The 22,647-nt window shown below is 33.8% G+C and overlaps 1 protein-coding gene across 2 annotated transcripts in view; it reads left to right on the top strand.

Moving 5' to 3' along the window:
- The window catches only part of LOC124447621, an 81,329-nt gene that overhangs the window by 44,296 nt on the left and 14,386 nt on the right, over positions 1 to 22,647 (top strand). For both annotated transcript variants that reach the window (XM_046998583.1, XM_046998584.1), the window contains 15 exons: positions 4,594 to 4,846; positions 6,676 to 6,868; positions 7,367 to 7,486; positions 7,568 to 8,112; positions 8,975 to 9,398; positions 10,267 to 10,621; positions 12,672 to 12,904; positions 13,043 to 13,552; positions 14,366 to 14,441; positions 15,268 to 15,627; positions 16,010 to 16,372; positions 17,849 to 18,094; positions 18,840 to 19,711; positions 20,227 to 21,400; positions 21,985 to 22,129. In XM_046998583.1, coding sequence (XP_046854539.1) covers positions 4,594 to 4,846; positions 6,676 to 6,868; positions 7,367 to 7,486; positions 7,568 to 8,112; positions 8,975 to 9,398; positions 10,267 to 10,621; positions 12,672 to 12,904; positions 13,043 to 13,552; positions 14,366 to 14,441; positions 15,268 to 15,627; positions 16,010 to 16,372; positions 17,849 to 18,094; positions 18,840 to 19,711; positions 20,227 to 21,400; positions 21,985 to 22,129 — 5,869 coding nt within the window. The remainder of the gene's footprint in view (positions 1 to 4,593; positions 4,847 to 6,675; positions 6,869 to 7,366; positions 7,487 to 7,567; positions 8,113 to 8,974; positions 9,399 to 10,266; positions 10,622 to 12,671; positions 12,905 to 13,042; positions 13,553 to 14,365; positions 14,442 to 15,267; positions 15,628 to 16,009; positions 16,373 to 17,848; positions 18,095 to 18,839; positions 19,712 to 20,226; positions 21,401 to 21,984; positions 22,130 to 22,647) is intronic.

Genomic DNA, 22,647 nt, shown 5'->3' with positions numbered 1-22,647 from the left:
TAAATACGCGAGAATATTTCATATGCGATCATCATTTTGTAATATTTCGTTTTTCCCGTACCATATTAAGTTTAGCAAAACCATTTTCTAGCAATTTCGCAGTTTTCAACTCAAGTCACAGAAAGGTGCCAACATGTCTACACAAATGATTTGTTCAATACCTTTCAAATTTAGCTGCCGATCATCAGATTTGATCATCGATGACTGTTCAAATTTTGCAAATATAACCCCTAAGATTTTCTCTACATTGCTTTTTCTTTTTTTACGGGGCAAACTTGGGTCCGTTTTGCGATTTGACTTTTTTTCTTCTGTCGATGTTTTTTTTGACTTTTTCTCGTGTTTGTGACTGGATTAACTTCTCTTTGGAAATTCATAACTGAGCAATTGACTTTTTCACCGTTATCATCAAAGCCTTTCTTAGCAACAAAAATTTCATTTGTTAAACATCATTTATTACAAACATTATGGGGGGAAGTAAGGTGACAGAAGATTTATTTTACAAACTATATCTCGTATGAATCAAGTATTGTACAATAGTGTAGAGTTAAACATGGCAAAAACAGAATATGGGGTAAAATGGTGCATTACACCAGTAAGACTTACCAGAAATATTTTCTGGCTGTTGCTTCTCGTTTTCTGAAGAGCAATTTGGGGGGAAAACTGGTCGTTATTAGCGTACACAATAACCGCCCCATTTTCAGTTACATGTATCCCTCCCCTTTTTAATTCTTCTTCGTAATCACAGGTAGAACACTCTTGAAGATGAGGTTCACCTTTGCCATACTTATTGATCATGTCATCAACTACAAATACAATAAACTATGTTTGACAGCAATTTTAGTGTAAGTTAATAAAGTAAGACTGAAATCTGAGTTTTGTAAAATGCATGTCAATGCAAAAAGTTTTGCAATGATTCCATTAACTTGAATTATTTTTTTATCATGTCTACGTCGTATTCACAGCAATTCATTCTTGCAAAACACATTAAATCAAAGATTTAAGATAAGATATTGTTATTTCAAGCACTAAAATGGTGAAAAATTCATGACTTTCGGTTGTTTTGTATTTGCCTGCTCATCAAATTTTATATGCTCTATTGCGTTTTCAATGATTACAAAAACGTGAACAGGTTTAGGCTTTAAGTTTTTGTTTGAAAACAAGAAAATAATAGTGTTGATTATTGAAGCACATAAAATGCCATAAAATACGAGCAAATATGATAGTTTTTACGAGAGTGATCAGTCCTTTAAGTGAAAGTAATTGATTAAATCATTAGGGCATAAAAATGCGTTACAGGTGGTTGCTCATTACAGGTACTTTTCAAATAGATCTTATCGGTGCCAGAAGAAGAGGTTGTTAATGACAGGTGGTCGCAAAACGCAGGAATTGCGCAAATCAGATTTTGCTGTAACATTAAAAATATTTTTATTTTGAAAAAGATGACTTCATGTATACCACGGTTGAAACTGCTATCCTCTAATAAAATTCATACACATCTTGTTCATCACCTTCTGCCATACTGTCGATGATTTTTAACGGATTGACGTTGTGTCGCACAGTTGGAAAAGCATCAATCTATTTAAAAAACTTCCACTTTTTAAGACACCTGTTCCTTTTTGCCGTGACCTATCTTTTTCTTTATTATATCTCTGGCATATTTTCTTTAGTTTATTTATCAATTCTTTTAAGGTAAACTCATTATATCCATTTTCTTCCAACTGAGACTGTAAAACAACACATAATATTATTTTGCTTCCAACTGAGACTGTAAAACAACACATACATAGTTGCAATACGTACAGACTGTAAAACAACAACACATAGTTGCAATACGTACAATATGGCGGCGGTAGAAGTTCAAATGGACTTGCTCGAAATAAGCCGTATCATACGAGATATAACAGATATACATGCGATTAAATTAATGAAAGAAATACCCGGGCAAGCTAAGTACAATATCTTTTAATGGAAAGGACGGAGAATCATTTAAGAATTTGTTGATAAGCGTCTTGGAGTCGTCAAGCGCTAACTTGTCTGAAGTACAAGATAAGATTAACACCGATATTGAAAATAAGCATGAATCTGCTGAGCAAACTATACGTGAAAGCTGTGAAACACGGGGCGAATTTGCTAAATCTGAAACGCAAAATTTGCCTGTATCGGCTTTTGACCAGTCGACAATCGAGGAGTTACAGGACTTTATTGATAGTTCCTTTCAAAAACTTTCCTCACAAAAAAATAAAGACGATTTAACGGAATCTCTTATCGGCCCAACTCCATGTCGAGCCGGAGACACTGAAATATCCTTAGAGGACAAGTTTGATGAGTTTAAAAATCAAATTGAATTAACGGTGTTTAAAATGGTGGCAAAAATTTCAGAACAAAAGCAACTCGTACTTAGAAACAAGCAAGATATATGCAAATTGACAACAGAAAATTTGAATTTAAAGTCACGCTTAACAAAGATAGAAAGTGAAGTGCTTGTTTTGTCACATGCCACGCCAACTACTACACCAAAAATTCCTTTAAATGACGAAACGACTATATCGCAAAACAATGTGCCCTTAATTTGTAATGCAAAACCTGCTAATCTCGAGACAAGCGTAGGCGTGCAGGACTCAGTAAAATCCCCTGCAGCAGGTCAAGGCTGCAAGAGTGGAAGAACGACTCAAGTTCAAATTGATAAACAGCTTATTGAGTATCGACGAAAGCAACAAAACAAATATCAGAAAGATTTCCCTAGTAATAAGTGCTTAAATCAACTTGAGTCCCAATTACATGTATATCAATGCAAGCAGCGGAATAATTATCAAAGCTGTAAAGTCAGCGAAACGATTGACACTCAAAACCAGCAGGCGCAAAGAAATGAAATTCCTAGCAACGAACTTGTCTCTAAGAATACCGAGCATCAACGAAAACATCAGAGCAACTTTAATTCTGAAGTAGATAAAGACTTAAAAATCACACGTACTGATAGAGTAATGAAGCAAGTACATTCGACCGCACCAGGCCATAAACAAACCCATTTTTGGCATCGTCAGTCGTTCCAACGACGCCCTTATCACCAATACTTCCATCAACAAGTTCCTTTTCAGAATCGTCAGTTGACTTCTTGGCATCTTCAGCATCGTTATTCCTATCAACAGAAATTACCAACGGAATTCAGTCTGACGAAAGAATTCAGAGAGGAACAACAAAAGTCTTGGAGAGAATACCTGTGCTATGTAAAAAAGGGGACAGCCAACAACACCAACACGATCAATTTATAGTGAAAGACATTTTTAAAGAAAAAGAAGATAGTACATTAGAGAGTTGTTTGTCTATCACACAATCGCTTGAGTTCGTTCGAACAATACCTACACTAGTAAGATCGTCTTTTAATCCAAGCGATCATTATAACTTACGTTCCCGTTGCAGACCGTCTGGTCATAACAAAAGCAATTGTATTATTATTCCAAGAGTATCCTTTAAACGTTGTGGATCACCAAATGTATTTGTACCATCCATAATGTTGTCTAATATCATTTCGCTAGCAGGCATTCTTAAACACATCAAATGTAAATGTCTAACAGGCTGTAAGACAAATCACTACAGTTGCTTAAAATCTGGTCTTCCGTGCACTGGTTTGTGTGTTGCACAGGCTGTCATAATTGTCAGCTAAAAGAACATGATCTTCAGGAAACTAATGACCCGTTTTCTGATTTCACTTTTTCTGAAGGCGATCAAGAAACTAGCTACGATTTTTTCAGGACGAATGCTAGTTTTTGTCGTGAAACGTGATTTTTGATCAAAGTTTATTTAAAGGGAGTACTTAAGACTTCTTTGCCTGGAAACATTTGACTGTTGAAAAAAGGTTCAAGTTCATTGGTCAAGTCGGAATTTATGTTAGGGAAGCACTTTCTCCTATGTTTACTACTACTACATGTTATAAAATATAGGCGAAATGCTAAAAGTGCAAGTTTTTGTTTTATTGACTAGAAACAAACAAATAAACTCTCATGCTAAACAAAGAAAATGCGTAATAACCATGGTAAAAAAACTGGAACTAGTACATATGAATATTATAACATGAAGCTTTCTTAAGGCAAAATGGCGGATTTAGATTTCTACAGAGTTCCGGATTTTCGATTGCAAAATACAAAAAAAAAACTGCTGGTTTGTGCCAGTAACAAGTGCATTCGCATTCAGCGTATAAAAATCTACAGAAATATGTAAAAAAGAATTTAGTGCCAGAGTGGGGGCAACAAAATTCTGTTTCTTCATGTACAGACTACGGATTATTAGGGCTTTTTGTGCATCCAACAATGCGCCTAAAAAATTAGAACTGAGTAAAGCGCGGCCACCAAAAGCGCGGGCACGTAGGCGGGCGCCCCTTCTGCCATATGGTTAATCCTGCCCTGTCTGAGTCAGACTCATCAGTTTATTTAACGGCCCTGAGGACAATAACATTGGTTATATACATTTCTAAGGAGTAAAATTTAATCAATCAGTTGTCTGCTGTAGTTATTTTTGCCTACAACAAACTGTGGGTTATTGAAAACATAACTTCTACATTAGTACTAATTCATTCAACTTTGATTTTTACAACTACAGAGCGCAGAAACACCACAAAGACATACTCCTCGTCCCGTGTAAGCATGTCAAGTCTAAAAAACTTGGATAATTTATTCTGTGGTTTTTGTGATGAAAAGTTCACGTCTATGGATCAGTTAAAGCATCATTACTCTGTGAGAAGTCACAAAAAGAATGTGTTGAAGAAAACACGGCAGAAAAATGCGATTTCAGTTACAAAATTTCGCCCACCTCCTTATGACGTTGTCATGGGTCGATATAAGCTCTGCAAAAGGTTTGAGATTGAGATTGCAATTGATTATTATTTTGTCTAAATTTTCCAGCATCATACTTATGATTGTGAAAATCCGTTCTTAATATGTTATAATGCAGAGAATAAAACTTTCGTGATAATAGTCAACAACTCTATCTGCATGTTAAGCTGTCAAACCAATGGTGTGTTTAAGCGCATGCTGCTGTGACGTAACCAGAATTTACCCAACTAAATCTTGGAGGACTAAATGAGTGCTTAACTATAATAGTAGAGTGTATTCGTAATTGAATTTTTTGCAGATTAGCACAAAATGCCACGTTTTTGCCTAGTTTCGAACTGCGGTAATAAAAACTCAAAACGTAAGTATTACTTTTGTAAGTGAAGCTTGGGGAAGAAGAACTTGTTACAAATATTTAACTGGGAACTGTGGCCTTTTAAGTAAACTTTTGCCAGGTCATATGGTTCTTGGAAATATGGATTTTACCATTCACGAATCTGTATGTCTGCAACAGGCAATATCGAATATTCCGGCATTCACAAAAGCAAAGGACCAGCTAGATCCTGTAGCTGTGGAACAAACACGTAAAATTGCTAGAGTAAGAATTCATGTAGAAAGAGTTATAGGCTTCTACAGAAATATCGATTCCTTCAACGAACTCTGCCAGCTGATTACCTTACTTGTAAGAATGGTGAAACTGTCCCCCTTAATATCCGAATGATAAGAGTATGCTCAGCACTAGTGAAACTTTGCCCTTCTACAGTATTATTTGATTAAACGTTTACATTATAATATCAATGTTGTTTAAATAAAATTAACATAACATAACAGTAACATAATTCTATTAGCTGTATACAATTAAAGTTTCATAAACAATCAACATTTTTTGTTGGCCATTCAAACTTAGCAAACATCAAAACTAAAAAATAAATTTATATGCTTGGATAAGCTAATTTAGACGATTTGTCTGCCAATTTAAACACAATCTGCCGTTAGCCAGGAACTTCTTAATAAAAACCACCAAAGGGTTATCAATGCTAAATCATATTTAGAAAAATAAAAAATTGTTCTTTATATTTTAATTTTTTTCTGCTATTTTGAAAAGGTTTAATATAACCTGCCTTTGACAGGTGTGACCTCATTTTGGCTATATTAAACTGTGGAATGTTTTCATTGGGTGAGAAAGCCAAGTGTGTTGCGAAGGCAATTGAAAAAACACCACAATCGGACCATTTTTCCGCTGTTAAACTGGTGGAATGCATAACTGAAAATTTTCACCGACTAAATTATACATTTGTTGTTCGAGATCCTCAAGAATAACTTAATTATAGAGACTGTCATATAATATTACTATGCCTTTCGTGAACTGACCTTTATTACACTTTGTGAAACGATGTTTCCTTGATTTGCCGTTATATTGGATATACTGGTCTTCCAAAATGGCGGCACATATCGTTTTGTGGTCTTATGACGTCATTCTAAAACACACTAAGACTGTGACAAGTGAAATGGTAAACTGGCTTCGAAAAAAAGTTCTTCAGCATCAACAGTTGCTTGAGAGTTGATTTTTGTTTTACTTATAATATACCAAGAAGAATTTCAAACCATGGTGTTACTAAAATTTTATTCATTATTAAAGTCAATTTTTTTCACATTTTACCATTTTTTGTCAAAGATAAAAAAGGTCTTTCAAACAAAAAATTCAAGAATATCATAAAAATTGTGTTTTCTAACTGTACAAATGTCCTAATAGTCATTTAAGTTTTTTCTTAAGACAGCTTGAAAGTACGATTAAAAAACGTATTAAAGAATTCTTTAATTTCAATTTTAAAGCAATGTTTCTGTTTTAAAGGTTTCAGCAAGGGTATTGTTTTTATGGAAATAAATGTACCTTTGCTCATGGTGAAGGTGAGAGGACATTTTGGACCGAATTACATAATCGTCAGACAAAACGCTTGACAAAGCTGAGAGAAGAACGTGTGCTTACTGAAGGCTTAAGCGAGAGAGTTTGGAGGATGATTGGGAGAAAAGGGGAACAACACGTGGTAAGTGGTATTTAGCAGCTTTCAAGGTCTTTGCATTCTTCAAGAGGTGTACAAAGCAATGTTAATCCCAACAAACTGTAAGTATTCATTCCTGTTGAATATGACCACGAGCGATGCTCTTTTACGGAATACAAATTATTTTAAATTAAACTCTGTCTTAATGGCTAATGAATTTTTTTTACTTTCCTTAAAATTTCTGACAGCTTTATGCATACTGTAGAAGCACAAATAATTTTAGGAAGATATTTGTGATGCGGTGAGAATAATCTTCGCCATTCTGTTTTTTTTCAGTTTGCGTTGTTAATTTCAGTTTGTGTTGTTAATAATTTCAGTTTGTTTGTTTTATGATCACACATTTGATTAATGTTACGATCACAAACCCATACATTCTTCTAAATAGATTAGTGCAAAAAAGTAAAGAAACAACATTTTAGTTAATATGGTCATTTATAGGATAGTTCTTGGTAAAGTGCAAAGCTTATTTCTCTAAAATTTCAGCTAAAAGACAATCTTCCTGGTATAACAGTCACGTGTAAGTCGCCATGGCAACTGCAGCTTAGCAGAGCTGATAAGTCTGCGCCAAATGATTACATCTGGGTTATCGATGTCGAAATTCAGGTTCGAGAAAATTAAAGAGCGAAAATGTTGTTAGTAAAGTAGGATTATGATCTAATTATTTTTTTCTATTTTGTGTTGTAGAAAGAGTCTGGGTTTTTACTGAAGGAGGTTTCGTTTTTGCATGAATTTCATCTCAATCGATTTAAATTCCTTGACAACCCCGGTGCTGTTTCTAACCCCTCTTCAACTCCCCACAGTTTGAGTTTTTCTGTCGACAACAACCTAATTGAAAGTTCATCGAAGGAAACATTCGCCACTCGTTTCAGTGTTTATTTCTTATCGGACGTCTTTGGTGTTTTTAAACAAAAGCTAATCTTTGATTTTGGCAAAGAGTGTTTATTATGTCGTCAGCTCTCTGTATCTGTTGTCAGCAAGGAAATTTCTCCGAGTGAAGAAATGCTAGTGAAGCGATGTCGTATTGTGGACTGGTCTCTTCACAACGTTGAAGTGGTGAAGTGTGATGATCTGCTTCACCTGGATGAAGAGGGTTTGTGTGACTTGTATCCAATTCCTGATGTTCATCCAGCTCCATCAGAAATACCTGAGTTCACATCAAAAACATACTGTGAAAATTGGCATAACATTCTTTATACTGAGGAGAAGTATATCAATGCAGAAATTGCAAGGTTATTTATTTTTTAGTTTATTAACTTTACAGAAGTGCGTTAAACAAAAATTAATTGATAATTTTTGCAAAAAATTATATGGGTGCAATATGAAGACAATTGCACGAAAGGGATTTTTTCGGTTATTGATACATTTGACGTAAGTGGAATGAACATTTATTCATTGGCGAAGAAAATGTTACCTGCACAAAGTCACAAATCTGAATTGTGAGATCATGAGAAGTTGCGCTTAACCGCACAATCAACGACTGCTTCATTAATAGTCAGTATAAATAAAAAGTAAGATAATTCAGAAAGTGAACGAGTTGTAAGTGCCAACTTTTTTTGGAGTTAATTATAAACTATTTTGGTATCGTCTGCTCTGTTTAGAGGAATTGTTATACTAAGCTCATTTTCAAATTAGTGTTTCAAAATAAGTTCTAATGTAGTTCAACTGTTTTCACAACACCTTTTTAATTTCCACTCTCTATTTAATTTTTCAACTCCCTACTGTTGACGGTTGAACTCTTTTTTTAGTCGTCATTTTAATCTGTTTACATTTATACAATTTGTAAATTTTAGTTTACGAAAATCATGCATGCAAAAACTAACACTCACTAATTAATGGAAGGAAAATCGCATCCTTTGAGACAATGCTTTTTAAAATAAATGTCATACAAATAACATAGTATAGCAGTTGACAGCTCTTACACTTTACATTTATATACATAGCAACATTGCTAAAAAGTGATAATTATCATTAGCACCAGCATGCTTTTTCCCATATAATACAATTATTCAATTTTCATTGTACAAATTAAGTCTTGAAAACATTATTGAAAAATGATAGGCACCTACAGCTAACTTTAATATTCTTTTTTAGGCATGATGTTTTAAACGGAGAGCTCAAGATTGTTAATTGTTTTACAACATTCGAGGAAACGATATTTGCTGTGAAAGGCGAGTTTTTTGGAGAGATTATGTTGTCACAATTTTTAGTAATGGACGAAATTTCTGGGCATCTGATCAGCCGTTCAGTTGAGTCGCTAATTGTCCGACCCGCACACAAAACCTCGCGTGTTTACGAGTGTTGCATCAAAACTAAAAACCCGCAATCTGTTATCATTAAATTGAACAAGGTGTTTTGTGAAGATTATAGTGTGGAGTATGACCAGGTCATGAATGTTGATATCAAGTTTATTTTTAATCGTCGTGGTATGTGTGAAATGCATCAAGCCATTGATTTTTGTAAAGAAAAAATGAATTTCCTAATACCAGATTTCTCCTATGATTCACGAGAATACAAGGTTTGTTTCTATTCAGCCAAAAAGATTACCCGTAAAAACTGAATTTATTAAGTAACCTACAACCTTCGCACAATTTAGTGCACTGTATATTTTTAGTACTCAGAGCATAGTGTTCAACTTGAATAATCTTAACTTCATGCGCTTTTTTTTTGAAGTAACATGCTGACAGAGTTAAACTTCTACTAGAAAGTAACTCTACAATTTCAACTTTGAATATAAAAGCGATATGATTCCATTTATATACTTTTTTCAATTCCCTTAACATAAAATAAAGTATGGCGTTATAAATTGCTAAGTATGGCTTTATAAATTACTAAAATTATTCAGAATTTCGTTGTTACATCCTTATGTCAAAAATAGAAACGCAATGCGATGTTTTAAGTTGTGTTAGATTTAGATACTGCCACTAGAATAACACAGGAATGAAAACTGTTAAGCTTTAGAAAATTGCATTAATAAGTCTTTTTATAATTGCATTTCTTAGTTAAAAAAGTAAATGCTTTTTCTCCTTAACGTTGCTTTTGAACGAATGACGTCTGCATAACAAATAATTCTACTTGGACTATTTCCTCGCACCAAAATGGTCAAAGTAATTTTAAAGTATTCGAAAAAATAGATTTGATGAAACAATTAATTACTCAGAAAAACTGACATATGATATATTGCTTATCTCTAAACATCGGATCTGTCAAGCTGCAGGTGCCAAGTGGAGTTAGACATGACTATTAAATCAATCGTGTTTTAGCTTGAATAAAGTTTTTATCTCTATGATAATGGCAGGGTATTAATTAACATTTTTTTCGCACATTCATCAATAACTAGGTTTCTTTCTAACCTATGCAACTTTATAATAGTTTTTTTTTCTAAGGGATTTATTCCTGATTGGTTTATGGTGAAAAAGCCAAACCTCAATCAACGCGAAGCAATTTCCATGATCCTTGATCCAAGCCCTACTCCACCAATAATCATATGCGGCCCATTTGGCACTGGAAAGACATTCACTTTAAGCTTAGCCTGCATGTCCATTCTCAGTCAAGCGAGTTACAAAAAAGTTTTAATTTGCACTCATACTAACAGTGCCGCTGACATTCATCTGGACTATTTGGACGAGAAGATAAAAAGCAATTCGTCTTTAAAGATATATCCTTTGCGAGTTCTTACGATCTTTTTGACGAATCTTGCAAGAGTTCCTGCACGTTTTCACAAATATTGCAATATAAATGGTAATATATTTTTTCTAAATCAGCAGAGCTCATAATCTTAGCATTTTCAATTATTTAATTGGTTTGCACATAATTTTAATACGCTTTTCTCTAAATACTTTCTTTTGTTTTGTGGTGTTTTATTTGTATTCTATTTTTTCTTTTTTTCTTTTTTCCTTTCCTTTTTTTTCTTTTTTCGTTTCCTTTCTTTTCGTTTCCTTTCTTTTCTTTTCCTTTCCTTTCCTTTCCTTTCCTATCCATTCCTTTCCATTCCTTTCCTTTCCTTTCCTTTCCTTTCCTTTCCTTTCCTTTTCTTACTTTTTCCTTTCCTTTCCTTTATTTTCTTTTCTTTCTTTTCTTTTCGTTTTGTTTTGTTTTGTTTTTTTTTCTGTTCTGTTCGGTTCTGTTTTGTTTTGTTTAGTGAAGATTTCAATTGTAATGCTTGATTTTTTAACTAAGGCGAAGAAATTGACGAATATTTATCTTTAGAAATTTTTAAAAAACTGTACATTTTTATAGATAATTGAAAGTTGAACAGCTAGTATTTAATTTGAATAACACTGGATTGAGCACTGTGGGAATGTTTTTAACACGTGTTTGGTAAAATTGAATGGCAACTGAAAAGTTTTGAACAGTATTCTACAATTATTTTTCATTGATATAAGTTAGGAAGCAGAAGCTCCACCAATTTTCTGACGTTTTCGTCACTAAAATTTTCATAAATTGTGTGTTTAGAGGGTCATATGACGGGTGTTTGATACACTAAGTTATTTGATTAGCAAGGGAATTCTTTTAGTAGGTGAATTATTTTAGCAGTTGTAATCTCTATAAATTATTGAAGAAACTTCCAGTGCTGACTGGCATTGGCGGGGAGTCGAATGCTTTACTTGTTTAATAAAGTTATCAATAATATTTTTAATAAAAACGGCCAGTTTTTTTAAAATAAACATTTTTCAACATTTCATGATGCCATCTTCAGTATTATAAGGAATAACATGTATCTGATGAATATATATGAGTAATATGATACTGTGATACAATTTATACATTTATGAATAGATAAATATATTACAATAATATAATGGTTAGAATTAATGATGGAAGTATTTACAGGCTAAATGTAGGATTAAAGTGAAAAACGTGAACATTGAGATTAGGGTTAGTTTTGTTCATGTGAAGTGCTTCTTTGATATTGAGTGCAAATGTGGTATCTGTAGTGTCGATGATTTTAAAGCAAGAGGGTGAATAGTTTTGCATGAAGGTGATTTTAAAAGGTGTCGAAAGATTTGTGAGTTTTTGTCAGTTTTGGTGTGTTCCCTGATTCTGGTGGATAAGTGACGGGAAGTTTTGCCAATGTATTGGGAATTGCATCCCGCACAATCAAATCGGTATACCACCATAGATTTAATAGAATCAGGGATAGAATCTTTGAATGGGAAGTAGTTTTTGATTTTGAAGGAAGTGAAAATTAGTCGAATGTTAATGTCAGTGTAGAAGCGTTTGATGATGTTTGCAAGTCTGCGTTGTGTGTGTCATGGATGATATCCGATCTACGGTAGTTTAAAGTAAATTGTACATCTGACAACAGACAAAAACTCACATATCTTTCGACACCTTTTAAAATCACCTTTATGCAAAACCAACTATTCATCCTCAATCTTCGACACTGCTAATACTACAATCGCGCTCAAATCAAAGAAGCACTTCACATTAACAAAACTAACCCTAATCTCAACGTTGATGTTTTTCGTTTTAACACTATATTCAGCCTGTAAATACTTTCATCATTAATTCTAACCACTATTTCATTGTAATATAATAATTTATTCATAAGTGCATAAATTGTACAGCAGTATCATATTACTCTTATATATATTCATCACATACATAATTCTCCTTAAAATACTGAAGATTGCATCATGAGATGTTGAAACATGATTATTTTAATAAAACTTGTCGTTTTTATTAAATACGCATTATCAATAGTGCTTTTACGCAGCTACAATACTACTTTTGTTGTTTTAAATCATTTGTTTGACCTTTCTATGAAATTACGAGTTTGTCTTTGCAGTGAAAACTAAAGAAGTCAGACTCCCAACTTTAAAAGATCTACATTCAAAAAATGTTATCATTACGACAATGGTCAATGCTCACACATTATGGAAATATTATCAAGATAAACAAGTTGCTTTTACTCACATACTGATTGACGAGGCTGCGCAGGTTCTGGAGCCTGAATGCTTGATGCCCATTGTTATGGCAGATCGAAATACAAAAGTCATTCTTGCGGGAGATCACTTTCAGGTAGAAAACATTCAGTCTTGCGTTTTGTTATTGTTAAAACTGTTACAACTAATTTGTCAATGAGGGCAAAGGAAGACGTTTTAAATACTTGAGTGAGTACGCACGTATGTTCATGGTACTAATGCAATACTTTTACAGATGGGTCCACAAGCCTATTCAAAGCTTCAGTGGCCAACGGCGTTTGGTCCTCATATATCGCTTCTGGATAGATTATTTTTTCACTACAAAAAAGGTTCTTTGCATCTGACACAGAAAATTAGCAAAAAGACACCAAAAGACGACGAATGTGACAGCATTGAATCTGGTTACATTAATATTAGTTATAACAGTAACAATGATGACGATGCAGTGCCGTTCTCAACATTTCTTACTGAAAACTATCGTTGCCACGCCAATATCCTTCGATTTCCATCAGAAAATTTTTATGGAGGGAAACTAATTCCTAGAGGTGATCAGTCTCAACATGACACTTTCCCTGCTCTTACGTTCTATGCCGCTCAAGGTATAGATTTTTGGGTTGAAGAAAAATTAGGATACTACAATGATGCTGAGGTAGCAGAGTTAGTGACAAGAGTAGAAGAATTGGCTTTACATTGGCCTGAACATTGGAAAATGGATATTGGTGTCATCACTCCTTATAAGGCACAGGTAGTTTACAAAGTAGTTTGATCAGTGATAATGCACATAGGATGAGTTTGAGTTAACACATTTAAATGTACTGACATAAACAATTGCACAAAGACCTAAATTATTGATTCAGTAAGACCAAACTGACAACTGCTTCAAATTTTTTTTGCATATACTTGCAAATGGACATAGCTTTTTTTGATACATTGGTACATGATTATAAAAAAAAAATGGTCCTAATTTGTTAAATGATTGATGTTTACAACGGTATCAAAGTTTAAGCCTAACGTTGGTGGACTGCTTTCATCGCAGGCTCCATATTATTAAGAAATTCCACAATACTTACGCCATCTGACGTTGTTTTCGTTTTATTTGTCAATATCTATTTACTGTCATGTACACTATGGCGTTCAGCTGTCCATATAAAAAGCATTGCTTAGACAGTAGTTCCTAGGGAATCATTATAAAAAGTGTTTGTTTTTTGTAATTTAATTAAGCATGCAAAGTAAATTATGGTTTCTCATGTTGTTGGGTAAAGTTAAAACATTATTTGTGAAAAATCCAACTCGTCAATTGACCTTGACTTTATCACATTTGTTCCCACTGCTAAGCTTAGTAAAACTTGTAGTTGTTTTTCTGTGTTTACTTTGCAAATGGATTTCTATAAAGTGTTTGTTTCCTTTTTTAATCTACAGTAAATAGTGCATATCTCAATGATTTTTGGTTTGATTCGCTTATTTGTTAAGTTATATATGAAGAGCGAAATCATATGGCTTGTGATTCTTGATGTATGGTTACTACAAATTTGAATGATTAAAAAATTTTGTTATTTAGGTAGATCAAATTAGAAGAATATTGCGAAAGAAACGTCTTGGATCAGTACATGTCGGAAGGATGGAAAACATGCAAGGTAATCAATAATAATTTAAATCAACTGATTGCCAAAAAATCACATTATATTGTATGATGTATTTGCCATGTGATAAAGATTGAACACTCCCAAATATATAAGGAGAATTAATACTATAGAAGATTTTATCTTCCATAATAATTACTTTTTGTCAGATTTTGCATGCATAAACTGGGTACATTTTGTTTCAAGTAATACCATATAGTGTTTTTCAAATTCACCCTTACTTTATATCTTGAACGTTGTCACATTTTCAGGTTTTTGTTTTTTTGTTGCGAATGTTTTTGTGGTGGATTCATATTTCTTTGTATCACTGCCGTTTACATGGTGTTGCAGTTGACTTTTTGTTGTTTTTTTTGGTCGTTATAGTTATCGTGATTGTGATTCGTTAACTTGTTGATTGTCTTTCTCGTTTTTGAAGATAAAAAAGTTGTCATGATCGTTTTATACTCTACAGTTTTAATTGCGGTTTTTGCTATTTCTACGATGGGCTTTAGGGTTTTGCTTGTGGTGGAAGCGATGGATGGAGATATGTTTGTTGGCTGTAGTTCCAATCGTGGTTCTGCTCATTGTCTTGTTTGTTACTAAATTTCCTCATTCCTACCATATTTTGTACAATCATTATTTTTTCATGGTTTTTATAGCTTTAAAGGCATTGTAGTTCTTCTCAAACATATTTTATTCTTTCTCTTTTCGAATTCTGCAAATTCTTTTTTATAGCTACTATTCACTCTCTTGTAGATTGTTTTTTAAACTTCTTTCACTTGTTTTTTCTTTAGCATTAGCTCAAAGTATATCTTATATCTGCAGTTTTATTTACTTTTAGGTAAAGAATTCAGAGCTTTATTCATAAGCACGGTCAGGACACAGCATACATGCAAAGAAATTCTGGGTAGAAACAGCTCATCTCAACTAGATTTCCAATTTCTTTCCGATGCCAAGCTGTTAACTACCGCTGTTACTCGTGCTCAGTCTTTGCTTTCTGTTGTTGGAGATCCTATGTCGCTTTGTAGTGTAGGAGACTGTCGCTTGTTGTGGAAAGATTATTTAAAACGTTGCGAAGAAAATGGTGGGTTGCATGGATGTACAATAAAGGATGTCCTAGACTTTTGTCTACGATCACAGGTTGTTGATCCAAACGCTCTTGAGTTCACTCCAAAACCTCAAAGCAATGAAAATGAACAGGGTAAATTTTTGATTTATTTGTTCAAGTTATTATTTCTTGTTTATTTTTGTTGTAATGTAAATTTAATGCATACATTTATGAAAATACGATAACCTTAAAAACACAAAAAAGTTTCGATTTGGCAAGGAATTGTTCACACATCAACAATTTTATTGCATGCCAAAACCGTGCTAAAATAGCTAACATGTGATAGAATTGGGGGTAGAATCTTGTTGAAAATTTGAACCCTTCATTGAATTTGCACTTTTTTTCTCTTGGACATGCTCATTTTATTCTGAGATTTTTGCATATTTATCTGATATATCTGCCAAAAATTGCAGAATAAAATGAGCATCTCATCCATAATGCCACTTAAATTCTTAGAATTAAAATTCTTTATTAGCCATTGATGAACCCGATGCAAATACATACTACAGTCCGACTGACGCTTCTCATGCACTTCATGGCATAGATGATTATGATGCAATGATTGTCAGAGAACTTATTAAAGCATGTGAGAAAACAAGCAAGCAAGACGAAATTACATTGAAACAAAGTTCATTTCAACATAATTTTCCTTATCTAAAGGATGATAAGGAGCAAAAAATTAGCAAAACAGCCCCTACACAACGAGTGCGCCCAAAATTCAAGCCAGCCAACAAAGAATTTTGGTGGTTCCACGTTCAACCGACCGAACAAAGGCATCGACTTACAGCTGGCGCACCATCTGTTTTGGAGAAAATTTTCGCAACTAAGCATAACACTGGTAAGCCATTACCATCAACATGATTGTTATTATCATTGCCATTGTCGTCTTTTCTGTCATTGTGTTCTTATTTTGTCAATATTTTTCTCATTATTATTGTCTGAGAAGGTAGAAGTTGACAAACACATCACATTTCAAGTAACTCTTAAATTTCCGGTGTTAAATTTCCGGGAAAAATGCAAATTGAATTTTATGAGACTGGAATAACTGCAAATAATAATCGTTAAGTTTTTTAAATTTGTTCGGCGTTGCTCATCACAGAGGCACAAATCGTTTCTTTATTAATGAATTTCTTTTTTCCCCGGTGCTAGAATTCGCTGTGGAACAGACAAATTACGGGACGGTAAATTGAATTATGTCCCCTGCTTATCAAAACAAAGCCTATTGACTCGTCTTTAGAAATGGGAAAAAATGCTGCTCAGGTGTTAAATTTATTTGCTCTTTTAGCTTTAAGCAAACTTTACCAACAAGAGATATTACTACAAAATGAAATGACCTATGCTTCTTCATGATTATGTCTGAATGTATGTTCTTAAATTGAAAATTTGGATTTCCTAAATCTAAGTGTACATTTTGTCGGAGACAGCATTTTCAACTAGTTTTTCACTGACAAGATATGACCACCAGAGTTTGCTAAAGGAGTTTTCATAAACGTGCAAAACAAATACTTAAGCGGTGTTTGCCTCATAAAACATGTAGAAGAGGTTTGTCACTTTGAAGGCCGTTACGTTGGGAAAATATTTAAAGCAAGTGCATCGGAAAATTAATATCGAAGGGGGTGATAATCAAATACAAACGTCTTAAATGCTGTATTATTTTTACTGAAATCGATCTTGATGACGATACTATAATATATGTACATAGCGTTCCCAATTGTCAATCTTCCTAGCAAAGTATTTCGCCCTAAAAAAATGTAATACTGTGAAAAGTGCTGTCGTTATGTTAGCGATAAAACTTCGACGCAAAATTTCCCGAGATTTTTTGATAATGTTTTCGTCAAATATTATCTACGAAATTATCTGGATGAAGCTGGATGTCAGAGTAATGAAGTTTTTATAAATTTAATCAATTGAAGAGCTTCTCGGTAAGGGTTTTCAAAAAGGCACGCAGAGCTCAGAGATACCTGAATATTAGTAACAAATTTGATTTATTACAAGTTTTTGCACATCCAAAAAAGGTTTTTTTGCTCATCAGGACATATTATTTTCTCGGGTTCATGTCCCCGTTTTGCACGTCATGAGCCGCTTTTTTTGTATTGTGTGGCATTATTTTTGCTTATGAGTATAGCATCGATTGATGTTTAATAAGATAAATTTTCCACTTTTTGTATATACCTTAAAATTATGTCTACATGTAAAAAGCAACATAAACATCATTATCATAATAATAATTTTTGTCGTATAACTTGGCGATAGAAATTTTTAAAGTAATATAAATTTTGCCAAAGATAACTGCTTCTCTTCGACATTATTTTAGATGAATGCAATATAGAAACCTTAAAGTCTGATGTAAACAACAAACCACACAAATACAAGAAAGTTAGGATTCAGGTCGAGCTTCGGCAGAATCAAAGGTTCTATTACGGCCGATTTCCAACCCCAGACAGTCCTGACATCGTCATACCTGGACAAGTCCGGGGTATTTTTGAAGATGACCTCGTTGTAATAAAAATCAAACGTAAAAGATTGGACGACTATAGCAAATACTTTGGAAGTATAAGAGGTATGCATTATGTTTTGTTGACTTTCTCCATCCATTTTGGAAAGGTTACTTTTTATCAATTCGTGAAATGCTTATTGTGCAGTGTTTATAGTTTGGTGATGTGTCATACTTTTTGGTATCGCAATTACCTCAATGCATGGTTGTTGCTGAAAAATTTTTTTGGCATTAACAGTTAAACTAACGGCTGTTATTAGAGAGACTAGAAAAATAGTGTCCATGGATCAGAAGTCAAAGTGGAGTCATTATCGTTCTATGCATATTTTGTTTTTCTTCTTACACTTGCGTCTTTTTCAATTAATTTTTTTAATATCAATGTACATATCACAAAAATGACAGCAAAAGTGCTGAGATCTTACTTAAAACAATTGAATAGCAAATTACCCCTTTTTTCCATATTTTCATACAAAATTATGTTTTCGTGGTTATTGTAAGCTTTGTTATAAAAAACCACCCAATTATAAAGATGCTGCTCTTTGTTCATATGATTCTTTAAGTTTTTTAACACATTGACAAAACTGTTCATAGTTGGCACCATTGAATTTTATATATTTCATTTCATTGGAATCCTTCAGTAAGTATTTAGAAATTTAGCCAGTGATTCGCAATGTAGAAAACTTGTTTAAAATATAAGACCTTATCATAATTTTGACTTTGTTAAAACAACAAAAAAAGACTTCTTTAGAATTCTGTAATTAGTATTCATATATATGTTGAAAACCTGTATAACTAGCATTTTCATCCCTAGGAATACTTAGAAGACCCGTCAAACCAGATGAACGACGATATGTTTGCAAGGTTGACCGTGCCAACAAGAAAATAATGACACCGATAAATAAGTTTATGCCAAAGATTGTGAACCATATTCCTCATACTGAGTTTAGCGAAAATTCGATCGTAATCCAAAACAGCGGAGGTGGCACATCGATACTGCAAAATAATGAACTTGCCGAAGCCATAGCTGGCCAACGTGTTATTGTTATGAAATACTCAGAATGGCTGGAGAATCTCCCATATCCTCGTGGTTATGCGGTACGGCATATTTCTAATCGTAGCGATTGCACCGATCAAATTAATGTTCTTTGTGAAGAGTACAACATCGCGATAGACTTTGGCAGAGAACTTGATCATATTCCTCATCAGTTTAATGAAAACTGGCAGATTCCTCAAAGCGAATTAAGTCGACAAGCCTACCGCGATCATGTTTTTACTATTGATCCCCCTGAATCAACTGATCTTGATGATGCAATCAGTATTCGACAGCTTTGCACTAACAACTTTCTACTACAAGTACATATTGCTGACGTTGCTTATTTCGTTCAATCCGACACGCCTTTGGACAACGTAGCAAGATCACGCGGCGTTACGTATTATGCCAAAAACTTAGGAAAGGTATTTCCCATGCTGCCTCGTGAGCTTTCCGAAAGATGCTGCAGTTTGCTAGAAGGTAAAGACCGTCTTACAATAACACTCAGTATTGAAGTGACGCGCGATGGGGACGTTGTTGGTGAGGCAAAAATAGAAAGAAGTATTGTGCAATCTACACGACAATTGACTTATCTTGACGCCCAACGTATTATTGAGGAAGAAGCTGCAGTTGACCGAGCAATTGATGGACAGGTATGCCATAGCTACCTATCTTAATTAATGTGCATTTTTTTATTATCTAGAATCTTCTTCCATCATACATAAAAAGGAACCTTGACGTATCAAAGGATTCATAAATTTAATCTGTAATAGTGACCAAAAAAATGTGCGGCATATATTCATAGTTTATCGTTTTTTATGTTAATCTATTTTAATCCATAATCACTATTTATTTTAATACAAACTATGATAATGTAGGCCAAGTATAAATATGAATACGCACTCTACTTCCCATACATTATACTGATTTTCTGCAGTCTATCTACAAGCAATGGCGCCGGCATTTTTTTTGGTGCGGCAAGAAACTCTTAAATTGTCACGTACATATTTTACCTGTCGTTTTATGCTGACTGACAATTTAAGTTACAGATATGAAGCAAAATATTACGATTAATATGAAAAATGTTTCAAAGCATAAAAGTTCAAAAAGGACATAAACCTCATAAAAAAAGAACGACGTGTGGTCAGTATCTATTTTTCACTTTTAGGAAAGGCAGCTGACTGTGGAAGAAGCGATATCAGTTGGACATTCATTTGCCCAAGCGCATCGAAGATTGCGTCTAGGATTTCAATCATTATTTTACGAGAAAAGAGGTTATGATTCGTGTGGGGACAACCGTCCAAACGAAAAAGAAGCACATCAGTTGATCGAAGAAATAATGATAATGGCAAATTACTATGTAGCGAAATATTTGCTTGAGAAATTTCCCGACACGACCCCACTTCGTGTTCAGCCACCGCCAAAAAATAATGAGGAGATGGAGTGGAATGAGCGCTTTCAACAAATAATGGGTGTTTTTTCTACGCAAGAAGACTTTTTGAGAACCCACAACCTGGACGAAGAGAAAACGGGCTTCACAGTGCCTTGCAAAGCATGGAATTCATTGATACAAAGAGGTAAAGAACGAGCTAGTTTTCAAGAATTGACAAGGATTCTTTGCGATTTGGACCACTTCCCCCATTTGGCGTTGGCTTCTATGCGACGAAGAAAAATCCAGCAAAAAAGCAGCTATATTTGTTCTGGGGAAAACTTTGACTACATTCCTTACCCATGGCCAAACGCAAGCAACTTGTCAAGTAGAACGCCTGATGCAAAAAATAGTGTAAATGATGCCCGTCAACAGGAAACCTTGCAAAAAATTTTGTTCGGCCACCACGATCTAAGCCTTGACTCTTACTGTCATTTTACTTCACCCATTCGCCGTTACATTGACGTTATTGCCCATCGTTTAGTCATTGCCGCCTTGGAGAGTAGGAATGCTGTTATAAACTTTGATCATATCACTGAAATTTGTGAACATTGCACGTACGTGCAACGAAACTCGAGCAAGTTTGAGAAACACACAAAAAAACTTCAACTGGCCATCGATTTGAAGACATGCTCTGGGAAGTTTTTTGTTGCTTATGTTGACAAAATGACCTTAGAAAACCTAAACGTATTCTTTGGCTCTAACATTGCTGATCTGCTTCCCAATTATTCCATTTCTGATAGCCATCTTGGTCTTGATACTGATCCTGAAAAAGATGAAATCAAGAATTCTATCAAACTTCAGTGGAAGCTCCGTTTGATACATTTTGACAATCGATCACAGCCAAGGGTGAATGACGAAGATATCGAGGTATCAAAGGATCTGTTGAATAAATTGAATTATCAATCTCAAGGTTAGTTTGAGGAATATCAAAAGTTTATTAAGATAATAATGTTTTCTAAAATGAGTCATGACGACTTGGAGGATAACTGTGTGAGGAAGAATTATTAAAAATTATGTATAATATTAAGGCTGTTCCCTTTTCCGTCAAATATTTGTCAGCTATATAGCGAAAACGTCTGCATGAAATACATGTTCAACCATTCTATGTTTAAAATGCTTTAAGATAGCGTATAATGTTTTATTGCATTGCATTTTAGCAAGTTAATATAGTACCAAATTTTATTGCGCTTTGTACATTTTTACTCTCACCATACAAGACATGCTCATGCAGTTCAGCTATTTCAGTTATTCTTTATCATCAATATCATATCTATAATATATCGATTGACGATTGTTACTTCCATTTATTGCTTTTGATGTTTGCGAGCTAAGAAAGTTTTCTTGATAGTATCAAATAACGCTGCTTACACCACCAAGGATTTCTGAGTACACAAATTTTGTTATTCCTCTCCTTGTAATTACAGAAAACACAGTCACAAGTAATTATTTTTTTTAAAAGTCTATCGAGAACTCAGCAAATTTTTTTACTTTAAGAAATATCAATGGAGTCGGAAAACGATTGCCATTATTGGATGGAAATGAAAGACTGGAATAGAATAATGAATGCTTTGAAGCTTTCAAATTTGAAAAACATGCGTGATGTTTTACAAGAAGTAGATGCGAATGTCAAAAGTGAAAGGTAAAGAATATTGAATATGGGGTTGGAGAAGGGAAACGAAGGTGGAAACGGAAAAGGAGAAATTGTACAGGAATATAAAAAGTTTAGGAAAACAACAAATCTTTAAAAATTAATCTTAGAAGAAAGATACAAATTTGAAATGTCAAGGCAAAATAAGAGCATTTAACACAATTTCTACAGTCCATCATAAAACTTAAAAAAATAAGCATTTTTAGAGCAATTTTGCGGAATAAGCCAACAATAAGAAGCCACGGCGAAGTCATAAAACTAAAACCAACCTCAACAATTATTGCCTGTTGGCATAATTGTTGGCTTTTATGATTTAACTTAATATGTTGCAACAAAAATCTTAACACACTATACACAATGGTGCATACTTCTTAAATTGAAGATGTATTCAAAAAGAAACAAAACTTGATTTTGAAACACATAAAGTCCGCTTTTATTGCTCACATTATTTTTCTTCTTTCTATTTCCACTTCTCAGCTACTAGTTCCCCTTTATTGCTATAGTCAAAT

Source organism: Xenia sp. Carnegie-2017, unplaced genomic scaffold (assembly GCF_021976095.1).
Source record: "Xenia sp. Carnegie-2017 unplaced genomic scaffold, XeniaSp_v1 HiC_scaffold_23, whole genome shotgun sequence".
Taxonomy (NCBI): domain Eukaryota; kingdom Metazoa; phylum Cnidaria; class Anthozoa; order Malacalcyonacea; family Xeniidae; genus Xenia; species Xenia sp. Carnegie-2017.
The sequence above is the reverse complement of the archived record's forward strand: the minus strand, read 5'-3'. Positions and strand labels throughout refer to the sequence as shown.